The sequence below is a fragment of the Lissotriton vulgaris genome, chromosome 5, assembly GCF_964263255.1.
Source record: "Lissotriton vulgaris chromosome 5, aLisVul1.2, whole genome shotgun sequence".
Lineage (NCBI taxonomy): Eukaryota > Metazoa > Chordata > Amphibia > Caudata > Salamandridae > Lissotriton > Lissotriton vulgaris.
In genome coordinates, this window is record NC_141693.1 from 324339713 (window position 1) to 324356834 (window position 17122).

Here is a 17122-nt window from a genome sequence, read left to right on the forward strand (position 1 = left end):
AACTGTATGTATGCAAATCTCTTGGCTGCAGTTTGAGCGGGCGTGCCAACACATTGAGAGCAGAGCCCAGGGTCACGAGCCAAGGGGTCAGCTCTGGCTCTAAGAGCCCGAGAACGACCTGTGCCCTGGACATATTCGGTACGAAAATCATGCAACAGACGTGTAAAAACTTGATAATGTGTCTTCAAAAGATGTCTTTTTCTTTAACTGGAGGAAGCGTTTTAATTTAGCACATCAGATTATATCTTTGATTTGAGAGGTATCTATTAAAAGTGAGAGTTTTTAAACTTGAACCGAGAAACATTCCTGCCCCCGGCCTGATGGCAATGCTATTACTGAAGTATGAGGCAAGCCACCCGTCTCCTATGAAGCCCTAGATTCTTAATATAGCCTGCAGTAGCATGCTCGTAAACTGCAACAGCGCATGCGCGTGACAAGTCCAGCACATTGAAAGCCGTGTCACAGATGGAGGAACAATTGTGTACACAACGTACCGACATCAGAGATTCAAGGATTCCAGAGCTGTATTTTAATGTAGTGCAGACTGTTCACTGTGTGCGGCATCGAAGCGCTGTAAGTTACATCTTTGAGTTACGAGTTACCCGAACTTATCCTTACCGATTTTCTCTAACTTGTAAGGATGAATCGCTAGGGCATTTATGATTTGCAGTTGATTAGAGCAGGGGTCAGTCAAGGCGCAGATATATCTTTCCTTCTTTTTCATTTGTTTTATTTTCAAACATCCAGAACTGTGAACATGTGCGAATAAAAAACTATTCCCCTAATGCACAGATTTAGAACTTCAGAAGCCTCGGCGTCTGCATAGACTCTATAGTGAACCTGCTACAGACATCGGCGTGACACCTTTAGTTTCAAATCCGGCAGGACTGATTCCGATTTTCATCCTTCTTTGGGATGTTAAAAACAAAATATCGAGTGAGTTGCATATTAATTAAGCTTATTTACAGCTAGTCAAGGCAGTGCGCCTGTTAAAGGAAGCACAATAAAACACACATTAGTATCATTTTTAGGTCTCGGTCTAGCGTTTTTTTGCGCGCAGCCGAGAAATTTTGTTTTACAGAACTGGGCTTTACGCCTCTCTCTTCCATTGGCTAGCTCCATAAATGGAGGCTAGCTATTGGAAGAGAGATGTGTCAATCTTAGCGGGAGCAGATTCGTGGGCGTTTCTGTCTTTTTTTAAGTCCCGCCCCTTTTCTCTCCATCATTCATAGGTGGGCGTTTACTTTTTTTTTTTTTTTTCCGGCGCTTTTGGTTTCCATATCCCCGACCGCCGCTGGAAGAAGTTGCTGCACAGCAGGTCCGCAACAGTAATGACCGTAAAGCCCCACTAGGCTTTCAGCTATTGTCTCCTGCAGCCATAAGAGCTGCGCGAGCTTCTCCTTAATCGTCATAGCCTTCCTCTCGCGCGTCACATATGCCACGCTCTTAGCGTTCCAAGCAGTTCGAATCAAAAAGCTACAGTTGCCTTGTTTTAATTCCACCCACTTCATCTTTTTTAAATTCTCGCCTAGTGGGCCGAAAAGCAACCATGTCCAGTTTGGTAGCATGGAAATACGTGTAATTCATTTATTTTTATGCAGTAGAAACATGCTTTCAATTGTCCAATGAGCGCGTTAGACTCGGGTGTCGCTGGGATGTTGTAAACGTTTCCTTGAGATTTCAGCGTGACTCCTGAATGCCACTTCGGGGAGCTGGCCGTCCCATCATGGGTCGCTGGTGGAAGATGGCGCCCGCTAAAGTTAGAAGTGGTGTGCCCCACGGAGAATTCTTCTCACTGACTGTCTTTCTTGCAGCCTCCAGAGAAGCGACGAAGGACCATCGAAGACTTCAACAAGTTCTGCAGCTTCGTGCTGCAGCTTCGTGCTGGCCTATGCAGGCTATATGCCTTCTTCCACAAAGGAGGTAACGCAGCCTCTGCTCCCCTGGTTACCCTGCCCCATACCCAGAGTCCACTGTAATGGCGAGTATGGCGGGTGAATGGAAACACGTCCGACATCACCTTTTTGTCAGCAGCTTATCTTGCACTGTCATTTTTCCCCTTTGATTAAGCATCTTTCTTTTTAGAGCTGGCCAGAGGTAGTTTTAGCTGTTTTGCTAGCCTTGTCTTTCCTCCAAAAACCATAAATCTAAATACACATATTCAAACACAGAGAGACTTTTCATCAACCCCCTTCATCTATCAGTCTGTTAATGTGTCTTTCGCATTTTATTCCATTATTGGCTCTTGTCTGTGAATTAGTATGTGTGCATCCTACCTTTTATGTAGTCAACTTTTACGTACATGGCTGGCATTCCTATCTGATTCTATTTAATTTTTTAATGTATTTTTGCACCAGGTTATTTTTTATTTATGTAAACCTGTGCACTACCGTTAGCATGTTTTAGAATTGATATCGACTTTTGCATACATTTGCCATAATAACAAAAACGAAAGGCGTGTCAAAGGCACAGTTCTTGTTCAGATGTTAACCTATATGTGCCCTGGTGTTTGTGGCATCATTACCTACACATTAGATGCGGTTGTTTGTGTGCAAGTGGTGTTATGAATTTGATGATCTTTTTCCTCCCAGGCACACCGAGTAGTTTTTCCTTCCCATTTGCCATTTGATTTATTTGTAGCATGGCAGTGTTCGGTGAATAAGCTGGCCATTGTTTTTTAGTTTTTTTGAGATAGCTGGAAAAAGAGGGAGGGCCATCTTTCTTGCCAGGGGGTCATTCCTCCTTCCTTTAGAGGGTGGATGTCTGGTTGCTCTGATGTTACTGCTCCTGATGGGGTCCATAGAAGTCACGTTGCGTTTAGTCTTTTATTCTGTGGCCCAGCCAGCACCTGTCTGATTGTCAGCTTTGACTGTTTCCACCTCATTTCTACAGCGCGTTCCTACCTATTGTCGAGGCCTGAAGGCGCGTTGCAGTGTGGCGGAGCAGGGATTACTGTTGCACCAAGGAGCTGTATGCAGATTGGGAATCCTGGAGGTGTGGGTCATACCAGCAGGCTCTGAGTGGTGGTAGCGATTGTCATGGCATTTGTAGTGTGGGGGGTCTGTGTGTGTGTGGGGGGGGCTCTGTGTGTGTGTGGGGGGGGCTCTGTGTGTGTGTGGGGGGGGCTCTGTGTGTGTGTGTGTGTGGGGGGGCCTCTGTGTGTGGGGGGCGCTGTGTGTGTGTGGGGGCGCTGTGTGTGTGGGGGGCTCTGTGTGTGTGTGTGGGCGCTCTGTGTGTGTGTGGCTCTGTGTGGATAGCTTTTTTTGTAGGTGGCTCTATGTGTGGATGGCTCTGTCTGTGTGAGGGTGGCTCTGTGTAGGTGGCTCTATGTGAATGACTCTGTGTGGGTGGCTCTGTGTGTGTGTGTGTGTGGGTGGCTTTGTGTGTGTGGTTCTGTGTGGGTGTAAATGCAATAGGTCATGCATTTGCAAGCGATTAAGCTATTGGCATTGTAAATGACAATGCCATTTATTCAACGATTAAGCTATTGGCAATGTAAATGACAATGCCATTTATTTATGATTAAAAAAAAAAAGTCATGAGCAATGCCAATAGCTCTACCTTTAATAATGCCGAGACCATTGCATTGTAAATGCTTGTTTTTAATTGGGATCTTTTTTGGTGCCCACAAATAGTATTGAATTACAGATGCAGACCGCATCAAAGTGCCACCTTTGCCCGACATCAATTAAAGAGAGTGGATGCTAATTACTTGTATCCTGCACGCTGGTAACATGTAATTTAAAGAAACCACTAATCTTTTCAGAGTTTGAAAGATTATAGTTCCCAGACACTGCGTGAAAAAGTTAGCTGGTGCTTTTTTTTTCATTCAGGCTTTGAGGTGGAAAACAAAATGCAAGTTATGCCCTTGTTATCCACTGGGGATGTACCTTCTGAGCAGTGGATATGCTAGTCTGTTATTTGTATTGAGAAGGATAGTGGAGGGCTAGAAGAGGGAAAGGTTTGCATTTATATAGAGCTTGCTATCCCTGTTGAGGTGTTAAAGTGCTTTTTGGCAGGTGCCATTCTACTCCGGAACCCAAACAGGATAAGTGGGGAATTAGTATTGGGAAATCTGAAATTAATTTGAGCGGTGTTATACTGCGCTGGCACTTTGTAGAAGAATCAAGGGCACAGACTGAAATTCAGCAACGTCCATTTAAGCATGCAGCTTGCACAATTGCAGTTACTTGTAAGAGATACGTCACCCAACTAGCTTACTTACTGCACACACTCATGCTGTCCTGACGCATTTGCTGCACCATAACTTCTAGTTAATGGCTGGTTATTCAGACTTCCAATTCTGGTCTTAAGAGTGTGAAACCCCGAAACCAGTCCCAGAATGCTGGTTTCTGGTCCAGGGAGGACCTGGCCCAGCAGTTCTGGCTGGACTGTTCCCATGGGGTGCAGGGTCAAGACTGATTTGCATATGGCTGGGTCCAAACTGGGGTGATATAGTGAGCAAAAAAACAATGGATTAAACCCAAATTTGAGACTGGGAGGGATTGTTTTCAAATGTTCAGCATTCTGTCCATCAGTTCTTTTTGATTCAGAATGTGAAAGGTCAGTTTGACAAATGAAGATTGCAACATGTTACATGTTAACAATCTCAGCAGCATGTGCTCAAACCACAAACCAAACTTATCAGTGTACATGTCTCTTTTGAGATACTTGTTTTATTCTGGTTGATTCAGGCAATGTCAGGTTATTTTGCAGTAGCCCTGTCAATATCAACTGCTGCCAGGAGCAGCTCTACACTAATCACTGTCTAATCGTTAGAGTTGGAAACAAAGATGTCATTTTGGGGTCATCCAGAGGTCGCAACTACGACCCCTGATTTTTCCGTTGCTACCCCAGGCACTGCCTTCGTGACCCCTGGTCTCAAGTTTGGCAAGTTCAGTGCCAGGAACACAGTGGCAGCTCGTCCTTATGGGCATTGGTATGGGCTCGACTCTTTGTTTTGTGTCTACTTTTTATTACACTAATAGTGAATAATAGCACATTATTCATTATTGTTGTAATAAAACATAGAGCACAGTTATCTTGAATAAGACTTTCCCTGGCAGCTGAGATAAGTAAAAAATGCTTTCAAATGTATATTTTGTGTGTGCTTGTGGGTGAGTGGGTGTTTATGTGAGAGTGTGTGTATGTGTTAGCATGTGTGTGTGGAGGAAAGTGAAGGTCAAAGGGTGTGTGATGTCACTTCCACTACCCATGGCATTTTGGTGAATTGACATCCATGTTTGGAAATCTGTTAATAGCTGAGAAATCGGAGATATACTCTGTGGCTGTACCAACTAAACAGGGCGTTATTGAAAAAAAAAAAAATTGAAGCCAAAGTTTGCATCCATCATTCCCATTTCTGTTGCTTATTTCAGGTTATATTCTGCAAAATCTTAAATCCACCTTGCAGGTAAGAATTATTTCACCTCCCTAAAACCCCAGGTTTCCCCTATCCTTAAAAGAGCATTCAAAACCCAGAGAACTTTTTGATGATTACTGACAGATTACTGGGAACCAATAAGGTAGCAATGATCATAGACCAATGGTTCTCCGGTATCCTCTTGATGTTTATCGCGTCCTTTACTTAGTTGTGTCTGGATGTCCGCCGAGGCACAGTACAGCGAGTACTAAGATTAGCCTATAACAGTCTACAATTACATATAGTCTGGGTGGTGGATGATCCACTACACAGAGTATATGTAATTTCAGACATTGGAAGTAGTACTGAAAACATCAGCAACCTTTGGCATGGTTAGCAACCTTTGGCATGGTTGACCGTGATTTGCTAGGAAGCCCACCCCCAGTCTGGTGGTTAGTGGACTAATGCATCTCCCTGAGGGACCTGTGTTCGTTCGACCGCATGGTAACAGGTTCAAATCCCAGCGAGTCCACTCAGCTTTTCATCCTTCTGAGGTCGATACAATGAGTGCCATTAACATCTATTGTGAAGCTGATGTGCTCTCATTTAATGTGTTTTTTTTTTAATTTATGTGCTTTTATGGCCAGTGTACTGGTCGAATAAAGATTTTTGAATGAGTACCATTGAGTTGGATAATAGTAAACATCTGTTATTCTGTGCCAAGATACCCTTGGGTGAACGCACGCTTTGCAAATACATATGTATGTTACATTAAATGCCAACTGTAGGGAGACTAGGCTGATTTAGGATCTTTCTTGCCAACTAGAAACCTCAAGATTGTCGGCTAAATCCACAGATCGGTTGATACCTGCCCCCCACATAGTTTGTGAGAGCAGGATGGTGGCTCAATGCTCAGATGCTGCATAAGCACTTAGTAGCAGCTTCCACCAATGTAGAGGTGCAGGAAGACTGCTATAACTGTGCGATTAGCACACACAAAATAGAAAGTCCTTGTTTAGGTCAAAGCCTACCAGACTACGCAGCTGTCTGGTTTGCTGAAGACCTCTTGGGGACATTCGGAAAGCTTTCCTCGGAATGCATTAAACCCATTGCTTACCATTGGCTTTGTGCTTTGTAACTCCCATTTGCTTGCTGTCTGTTTGCTGGCTTTATTTATTTTAGGCTGACCACCTTGAGTTCGCCCCTCCTGTGGAGCTTACCCAGTTTACTGTATCTTCCACAGTGCTCTCTTTCTGTACACAGGAATTTAAATCGTGTTTTTATCTTGTCACGTTTGCTGTGCATTCAAGGACTGCGGTCCAATTTTAGGCTAGTCTTCTTAGGGAGCACTGTGTTTGCTTCAAAGTGAGAGGAATTATGTGACCATCTTGCTTTGGAAGGACTGGCTTTTTTTCTAGCGCACAATAAAATGTAAATGCCTGTAAATGAAAACAATAGATATTTCGGAATATATCAGAATTAGGAAAGCACAAAGGAAACACATTTTTTTGTAGTTCAGAAGTGTGGTGGAAACACATATTTGAATATCATCAAAACAAGTCAATACACTAGGTTTCCACACATCGTTTGTGCTCTGCATACTTTTAGCAGTTAAACTGTGTCTGTGCAAATGTAATGGTCATTTCAATGGAACATTTATTGGCTGTAATGGCAGTGCGCTACCACACCATACATACTCCATTCTTCTCTGCACCGCACCACACCGCTACACTCTATTTTGCGTTACTCCACTCTGCGTCACTGCACTTTATGCAAATGTACTCTACTCTGAACCACTCCAGTTGTTTCTGCCTTTCATTATAACTATGGCTACTGGAATTCTACAATTCTGCGGACGTGGCTCTTTGTGCATAGTTATGGATTTTATGCAAATGCTCCGTAGTCCATCATCTGCTGCATAGTTTTCGGATTTTAACAAAAAAAAACCAGTTTCTAATGCAAACTGATCAAAAGGTACTAAAACTGTGGTGACGTGTTCGCCCACAGTGGAAGGGTCTTCACAAATGTTAACTGGTCATTCAGTTGCTAATTTCTGTTTTTAGTTGTTAGTGATTTGATTAGTACCAGTTTTGATTAGTACCAGTTTATCAGACATTTATAGAGCTCTTTAAATCACCCATCAGGGTCTCGAGGTTGTGGTCCTATTTCATTCGAACATCCAGGTCTTGAGTTCTCTCCAGAATTGCTGGAGCAATGGGCCTGTCCTTAGGTGCAGGGGAAGGACGTTCCATGTCTTGCCTACCTAGTGTGAGATGGAGTGCCCTCCGCTGTTGGTTTGACGGATCTGGGGGTATTTGTGAAGAAGCGGGAGGCAGACCACTGGTTTCTGGTTGGTTGGTGGACGGTCAGTCATTTGTTGAGGTATGCTGGTGCTTCATTTTGTAGGGCTCTGTAAGTATAGGTCAGCATCTTGAACTGGCATCTCTTCTGTATCTGGAGCCAGTGAAGTTTCCTGAGGTGGTGTGTGATATGGGTCCTTCTGGGCAGCTTGAGGATGAGTCTTGCTGCTGCGTTCTGTAATGTCTGAAGTCTCTTCAAGAGGCTTGCTGTTATACTTACGTAAAGTATGTTTCTGTCGTCCAGCCTGCTGCTGATGAGGGTCTGTGTGACAGTCCTTCTAATGTTGACTGGGAGTCACCTAAAGATCTTGCGAAGCATCTGGAGAGTGACATTTTTTCTCAAGCTGTATAATCATGTGTACAATTTACAAAAAATGAAGTAATCCTATACAAAAATGTGCCACATTATGAGGCATATTGTTTCTTTTCTTGTTGCATAATTTAATCAACCCTGCTGCATAATTTGGTGCTCCCTTGCATAATTCCAGTAACCCTGATCATAACACTTTTAAAATCTGCCCACCTCTACTACCTCTGTCTAGTCACGGAGACCACTTTTTAGTATATTTCTTCTCCGTCCCCATCTCGGACATATCGCCTTCCGCTATGTACATGTATATTATTGACAAAATACCATACATACTAATGTTCATTATGCTCAGGACATAAGTTATGGAGGAATGCCACATGCCTGTATTCCCTTGCCCATAATTTCCTTACAGTGCCACTTCTGTTAGAACAATAACGAGAAAAAGAAACTTCAACATTTGCTGTTCTGGACTTAAGAGATACTGCCTTTTTTATTAGACATCATTGCAGGTCTAATGTATCAGCCCATCAGTGTCGACTGGTTTCTAAATGACAAGCTGACTCTATACTGACAAAAATACCTAATCTAGAGTTTGGTGGAATAGAACTTCTACCACAAAGAGGCAGATTGTCCCGACTGCAGATTTTAGAGTGCGATTGACATCCGTGCACTCTTATTATGGTGGACAAGACATCCGCAAATTTAGGACTGTTGTCCCGCATCCGCCCACTTCTAAATAAAGCTCAGAGTCATTAAGCAATCAGATTGGCAAATTGTAATTTGTGCTGTGCCAGAAAATCACATACAAATTTGCCATTCCAGGTGAAACGCCCCATGTGCATAAGTCCACAACTTCTGGCACGAGGTTCACTGTCATTTGGGCTCAGCTCATCAGAGGAGTTTAGGGTAGGACATCTTGGTGCAAGGCACTCGATTTCTGAACAGTAAGATGTAAATAAAATCACTTGAGTTTAATTGTGTATGACAGGGACGTTCTGATCTCTCATAGGCTTAGATATCCTGGCTTCCCTCCTGTCGATGATTGAAATGCCAAATTTGCAAATGTTTTGCCCAGTCACTCATGCACGGAAAACGGAAGTCACTATACATTTATAAATAAGATGTTGACCTGTGGAACAGTGCAAAATATAGTTAATAGTCTGCTTCATGAATCTACATATGATTGAGATGCTGTCATCTAAAGTTGAGTTGTGGTCTGGTGTTTATCCAACTTGACGACTTATTTTTTTGTGTTTGAATTAAAAAAACTGCATTTTGTGCAGTATTTAAATACTTTGATAAGAAAAAATACTTCGCTGTGGGCGAGTCGGATGAGTTTGCATTTTACTTAACTTTCTTTATATAGTGCTCAAAAACATGTTCCTAATGTTATGACTAAGTATTAAGTGTCTGAGAACAATTTTTGCATATCATGTACCACAAATGTTATTTGTATACCCATTCAGGTGCAGGAGTCTGGCCTTCTGGACATAATTGCTCCCGTGGAACGAAAAAGACAAGAGGTAACCATTATGTGATCTTCCAGAACAGTTTCAACTTGTTTTATCTGGCTGTTCCTGTGAACTGGAGGATAGTCCCTACAAAACAAATTTGGCAGTCATCAAATAAAAGCTTAGTTGGCAGCCCCAAGGAGTAGATATATTTTAAAGATGGTTATGGTAGGTTTGCCTTGTTTCAAATTCTCATGAGCTTGGTAGCATTGTCCAACCCACCCACTACAATGTTACACAATTTCCTGTAACATCAGGTGAGAGTATCCTTTTCGATTTCTTCCTAAGGGGTCTAATGCCATGTGTCTTTATTTTAGCAGGTACCCTAATGAAGAATGGTCTAAGACTAATCTAGTTGTGTTTTGATGTTTTAAAGTGTCTCAATTTGTTCCTCTAACGCCCCCCCCAATTGCTTGTTAACATTATTCCTGTTCCCAGGTCAGTGTCCACAGCAGGACAGATGCAAAACATCCAGTGCTTTTTAATAATTCATTGCGCTGTGGAATGGAAAGTGTCTGTGGAAAGTGTATTAGGCAGTAAAAGTATGACACCACATTTTCCACTCACCTAAATAGCACAATACCAGGGATCATAGCCACAGAGCAGGCTTTCTTGTCTGCTTAAAAATATATAAATGAATAATGTCACATAGGAAAGGCTCTGGACTTGATAATAACTGATATTGTCTCTCGTCCATGTGAGTCCCTCATCACTGACACTCTTTCGGAAGTGATGACATGTTCATTAAAAAACACAAATTCTTGCCCGATGCTAATCACGCCGAAACATTGACTTAGTATCTTTAGAATCATACTATCTTTTCATTCCTTAGGTAAATAAGACTATTTAGGATTCTGACTGCAGGGAATATGGGGAAGGTTGTGTATTCTCCTAGAGTTAGGCACATCTGGGCTAGACATTTAATTTAGTAGCTAGACATAAGTTTGTGATGAGGAGGTAGATGGAAAATGCTTTACTGAGGGTTTCAATTGACATATGCATAGGAGGCCTTGAGGCCTAGCTGTAGGTCATTCTTTATGTATGAGGTATCTGAAGAGGAATGCTCTAAAGAAGCCACAGCAGGATGCCAACAGCCACCGAGACCACGAGGACAGCCCACACTTCAACCCTAGTGGGTGAAGCTGCTTATTGTGGTCAAATTCAACATCTTTCATAGCATTCCTTTTGTTATACCTGAAACAGAAAGAATCGCCTATTGAATGTGTGAAGGAAGCCTATCTGTGTTAGGACCCTCTTGAAGTTTATCCCTTCCAAAGACTTGAATAAAGATGCTTCAAACAAGGCAGGACGAAAGGGCAACTGCAGCAATAGATGTCATTTTAGCCTGAGTGCCCTTTTAAAATGAACCTTCTTTACTAACATAGTTAACAACTTTCTCCTATTTTAAAGGCCATTTTTGAAATCATCACCTCTGAGTATTCCTACCTACACAGCCTTGACATCTTGGTGCGCTTCTTCCGTAAATCTGAGGAACTCAAAGAGACCATGAACACTACCGACCATCACCACCTCTTCTCTAACATCGGGGACATCTTGGAGATCAGCAAGAGGTAAAGTCGGTTTCATACTGAAAGTAGCAAATGTACACATTGAACTGCTCCCTAGTTCCAAGTGAATTCGGTTATCTTTTGGGGGTTTCTAAGGCCATGCCCACATCAAGACGTCGGTGTTTGAATTTGTTTAGTGTAAGTAGAGTTGACATGAGTTAAAGAGATTTTGTTGGAGATGGCGGGTATCTGGAAATCAGACACAGCAAGAACACCAGAGACTGATCTGATTGAGAGGTACCAGTTAAGTCTCTTACTCCAAAACTATGTTCTTGATGCATATTTAACCCACAAACTCCTTTCCAAAATTCCTATACCCCCACCTTCAACAGTGGGCCTGCCGTAGTGTCAAGGGCCATCTAGCTCCAAATGGATTGGCTATATTACAGGCCATTTACTGTCATTCACAATGTATCTTAGTTGAGTAGGGGCCATGCGAGAGTGTAGGTGCTATGAGTTAGACTGGTGGGCTGCAGAGGCCTGAGCAGGAATGCTATTAAAGCTAAGGGAGAAAATGACAAAAAACAATTTGATGGACAGAATGTAGATCAATGTCTTACATTCACCCCAGTACAAGGATCTGGGCCTAAATCCATCGTTTTTTGCACTCCACACCACCCTGGGTCAGATAATGGCTTTATGCAAGTCAGCTCTGACCCTGTGCCCCATGGGAACAGTCCAGTCCGAACTACAACAGCCATATCTTTCCCAGACCGGAATCAAGCATCCGAGGACCGGACCTATTTCGAGGTAACACCTCTCATCAGCCCGGCTAGCTTGACTTTAAGGGGTCACCGGGGACATGGGGCTTGCTCCAAGCATATTGGTTGCAATAACTGCCATATAGTGGCCATCCAAGACACGCGGGTGCCCACCCCTGTCATAATGTTGGCTCTGGTGATAGTTTCAGAAATCTTGTGGCTGTCCTTTGATGGTCCCTATGTTACAAGATATTCTCTGTTGTGGTGGTGCCAATCCCTGGAGCAATTCCTGCTTTTTCATAATGGTGATATTTCTTCTTATATTGTGGTAATCCTTGGCATGATGCTGCTACCCGGGAAATATTGTTGGCAGTGTGATAATGAATGTAATGAGATAATTGTTTGGTCATGCTTGGTATGATGGCACCCATTGCTTGAATAATGCTGTCCAATAGCATAATGGTGGTAAATCATGCCATAATGTGGCTTTCCTTGCCATGATGCCACCCACCATTAGCATTATGTTGCCCTAAGCATAATGTTGTCAGACCTTGCATTTTTTGAGCATTTTTTATATGACGGTACCTACTCCGGTCCTAGTAGTAGAGCTCGTATTTAGCCCAAGCCCAGGGGTGATAATTATTTTCATATTATGGGCCTCCTTGCTGTTATGGAGCCCATCCATTACAGATTGGATGGTAATGTAACAATAGCCAATCTTGACATGGGTATTCTTGATGTCCTTTTCTTCATCCTGTCATATTGGCGAAAGACCTGTATATAGTGTTCATGCCAAGCACCTGATGACGACATGTAGGTTGAAATGCAAATTCTGTCTGTATTTGGCAAGAGTACATGTAACTACTTGCTGAAAATGGCACACTGATACTTGAAAACAAAATATGTTTTACTAAAACTGTAAAGCTGGTATTTTTGGGACAAAAAATGTACTTTTCATGGAAATTGCAAGATTTTGTTTGGAGCTATTTCATATTTTTCTATACTTAAACACCTGTAGTTGATAGAGAAAATGAGTATTTCCAGAAACTGACATGCTGTTTGCAGACTGGATTATTGCATTTCCAAAATGTATGATTCTGATTTTTATTTCTCTGTTATAATTAGACACGTGCTGTTGTTAATGTAATTTCATGACTCATTGCCTCTCCTGCTTTAATAAGGATTTTATCACATTATACCTGCTGCTGACTGAGGCTCTGTCCTGTATTCCAAGTTCCTTTCAGCTGAAGATATCTTTGCTTTTCTAAGAGACTGTAAGGAAAGCGTAGTTCTTCTGTCTACAGTTTGGGATTCTTGTCTGTGAGATGTGTATCGGTTGATTTTTACAACTGGTCTCTTCCAAATTGATTCTCATTTTTTGTCATAACATATAACTTAGAATCAGCTTGAAAGATATACAATTGAGAAATTAATTGAAGAAAGACGCTAAAAGGAATTATTGGCTATTTAACGTTGCATAACCACATTTTGTGTACTGCCTGCAATACATATATATATATATATATCCGGTACGCTGTCACAGATATATCTGTTTTTTAAACGTTGATTTCTCAAAATCCACTGGAGCACATATATTGAGACCCAGCAAAGGCACATCGGGCTAACAGTCCCTACAATTTTGCCAAGTTTCGTGCAAATCCATTCAGCCGTTCGAGCTAAAAGTGAGGCCAAACGCCCTATGGAAAAATGAATGGGAAAAACGCGTTTTGGGACCCCCCTTTTTTCTCGGCCCCCCCCTTGACAAACCCCCCCCCCCCCCAAAATTTTCAGGGGCTGCTCAGAAACAAAATGTGCCATTTCCCTGAAAATTTCAGCCGATTCCGTCCACAAACGCCAAAGTTATTAGACGTAGAATTTTCAAAAGTTCCATAGAGAAAAAATCCTAACTATATATACCTACTGGCGACCGCCAGTAGGTAATATATATATATATATATATTTTTACTTTAATTTTTTTTATTATTTTCAAAAACAATGAAACCAGAACATAATTCAGTCACAGTCATACAGTACCTTATGTTAATAATCAGCATATAAACCAGTACATCTTCATAGCCTTTGGGAGCCCCTTTGTTGCATAACCGCACACAAACCAAAGATTTATATAACATTTCCATACAGCTTTCCTTTTCCTTCAGAGCCGAGTTACCCTCAGCTTGTCATTGAGCCTGGAAGGACTGTCCCTCTGGGGTCCATTTAAGCGTCCCCTGCTATTACATCAAAGACATAATATTTCCTCCACCTGCCCCACACCTTGTGAAATTTCTTCGGGCAGCCCCTCGCCTTGTAGGTGACCCTTTTGGCTTCCATGTACATATCCATCCCTACTCTCCATTCTTGGAGCGTTGGTGTGTTTATGGCTCCCCATTTTCTTGCTACATCTCTCTTCACCACTACCAGTGCCAGTGTGTTAAAGATTAACTGTGGTCTACCCAGATCAATATAGTTCGGGATTCCCAGTAAAATACATTGGGATCTAGGGGTATAGTGACCTCTAGTATTTTGCTTAGGTTCTATATCATCTTTCTCCAATAGGCCCGTATCTTGGCACTCTGCCAAATGATATGATGAAAGTCGCAACCCCCGTTTCCACACCTCTGGCATTTGAGTTCATTTACTCACCCCATCTTATATACTCTAGCTCTATCGTAGTAGGCCCTGTGTAGTATTTTGTATTGAATGAGGCGAAGGCGTGATTTGATCACCACCTCTCTAGGGTGCATCAAGGCTGCTTCCCAGTCTATGTTCTCCAATGTGCCCAGATTTCCTTCTCAGGTAGACCTCAGCCTGGGTGTATGCGCCTTATAAAGGGCGACACAAGCCCCCTTTTGATTTTATCTCCAAGGACATTTACATTCCATGTCAATGTGGTAAAGGGTTCATTTTCAGATCCCGTCATCTTTGTCTATGGTGTATTTGTGGCACGTGTCAGCATGTTCATTGGGTCGGAACGCCAGGCCTTTTCTTGACGTCGATGACTCGACGATGCCGTTGACGGAGCCCCGGGGAGATGGGGAACAGACTGCTGTCATCCCCCTCGACGCCGTAGTCGACGCAATCAACGCTGGCGGAGTATGGAGACGCTTGCTGGACTTCCTGCCCCTGGGGAGCCCCCCAGAGGCCTCTGCATGGGCAGATGAAGCATGCCCTGACCCACCTTGTGCCTTCTGACGTCTGTCCTCGAGACCTTGGAGCCTGATCTTCATCCTCTCTCTCAGGGTCCTGGCAGAGGAGGTTTGGCAGATGTCACACTCCTCTGGGACATGAGAGGAGGGAAGGCAGACGATGCACACTCCATGTGGGTCGGATTTGGCCTTCATCCCATCACACTCTGGGCAATTGTCAAATAAGCCAGGCATTTTGATAATACAGGGCACCCACAGGGAAGAAAAAAGGCTTAGCACTACACACAAGAAAAAGTGAAAAATCACCAAATAAACCCTTGAAAGGGAGAGCTCAATGCTCCAGGGTCCTGCTTGCAGGAGCCAGAAAAAAGAACTGAAAGTAAAAGGGACCTGCTGTGCATTCTGGGATACTGGGAGAAGTTCTGGAGAGTTCTCTTAAAGGCACAGTATCCTGTTTGAGCCACATAAAGGCAGCCTATGGGGCTTGTCTGTCCATTCCTTTCTCTCTATCATTCCAGAGGCTTTTGCTGGTAGAGGCAAGTTTCTCTGTGGAGGAAACTGGGCAGGCTGTGCTGTTTGTGTGGATTTTTGGTGGAATTTCGAGTTGAAGTACTGGACAGTGTAGCCTGTGGTTATAGGCTGCATTATCTGTCTTTAAATTCTCTCTTAAGTGTCTTTGCAGTTCTGCATTTTGTTTGACAACTTAAGAGATTATTTTTGATTGCTATGGGGTCCACGCACATGGGCGGGACTATATACTAGATTATGACTATAACAGAGATACCCCTACTACAGAACTGGAGTTACAGGACAGAAACTACTCCTTCTTAGGGGTCTTGTTCCTTTCGAAACATACGGCGTTGCCCCCTGTATAGGTGTTCTCCGATGACCTTGTTTTCTGGTGACCGGCTGCTCAATGGCCCACTTCGTTTTGTATCTGACTGGTCCATTGTAGGTCTTCTGTCCTTCTCATGGTGGGGCGTTCTTCTATCCAGTGCCAGGCCTCCTCTGGTGTCTGAAAGAAGTGAGTCTTTCCCATGAAGATTACCTTTAACTTCGCAGGGAACAGAAGCATGTACTGGATTTTGTGTGCTATGAGCTTTGCCTTAACAGAGTCTTAGGTACGTTTTTGTCTTTGGTCCTCCCGGCTGTAGTCTGGGAAGATCATAATATGTGTGTTCTCATGTTTGATGTCCCCCAGTTTCCTGGCTTTTCTAAGGATCATATTTCTGTCCAAAAAGTTCAGGAATCTCGCTGATGGGTCTCGTTTGTGTGCCTGGTGGTGGTCTGGCAGCTAGTGCTCTATGCGCTCATTCGATCACGAAGCAGTCAGAGGATTTGTCCGTTGGGAAGGTTTGTTTAAGCCATAGAGGACTTCCGGTGCGCTCACGCCTTCAACACCTTCTCTAAAGCCCACAAAGCATAGTTTATTCTGTCTCGCTCTGTTTTCTGCATCGTGAATGCGCCACTGGAGGCCTTTATATGACGCTTGCAGTTCAGCCATTCCCTTACGGAGATCTTGTAGCTTATCTTCGGCTTCACCTATTCTGGTTTCTGACTCTGTGACTCTATCGGCTAGGTTGCGGAGGTCTTGTCTCAGTAATGTCACTTCTTAACCAGTGCCGATCTAGAGGCTTGAATTAATTGGAGAGTGTCTGTATCTGTACGGCTCTGTTGTTGTTCCTCCGGGGGTGGAGTAATCACTTTGGTGTAGCGATCCATCCTCCCTTGTCTAGGAGGCTTAGGATCCTTGTCTTTGTCTAATGTGAAATTTGGGGTGTTTGGATCCTAAAGACGTTTATTTGTGGTTATGGATCAGTGGTCGATGTGTCCACTACTTAAGGTTATTCCGTCCCCTCCTGTGCGTTGCTAGATCCAGCATTCTCAGCCTGGTCTAGTCTGGGCCTTTCTGATGGGATTTATAGTTCCCCAGCCATTATCACTATAGTGTTCGAAGGAGGGAGGAGGGGATCCTGGTGCCAGTCTGTGACCTTCTCATTCCCCATTCCACCACGGGCCAGACTGGAGTCTGGGTCCATTATGGTGTTCCCAATAGTAGCCAGCGAGTCCCGGGCGTACCTTAGCTTTGCTTCACGTAGTCCACTTCAGTTTACCCTGTTGGTCTGCCCCGGAGTGTATGGTGTCAGTGGGACCCTCTCCTGCG

At 43.4% G+C, this 17122-nt stretch overlaps 1 protein-coding gene across 2 annotated transcripts in view; it reads left to right on the forward strand.

Annotated features, from left to right (window-relative positions):
• The window catches only part of ARHGEF16 (Rho guanine nucleotide exchange factor 16), a 340813-nt gene that overhangs the window by 193921 nt on the left and 129770 nt on the right, over positions 1-17122 (forward strand). For both annotated transcript variants that reach the window (XM_086921558.1, XM_086921559.1), the window contains exons 5-6: positions 9499-9555; positions 10954-11114. In XM_086921558.1, the coding sequence (XP_086777684.1) occupies positions 9499-9555; positions 10954-11114 (218 nt within the window). The remainder of the gene's footprint in view (positions 1-9498; positions 9556-10953; positions 11115-17122) is intronic.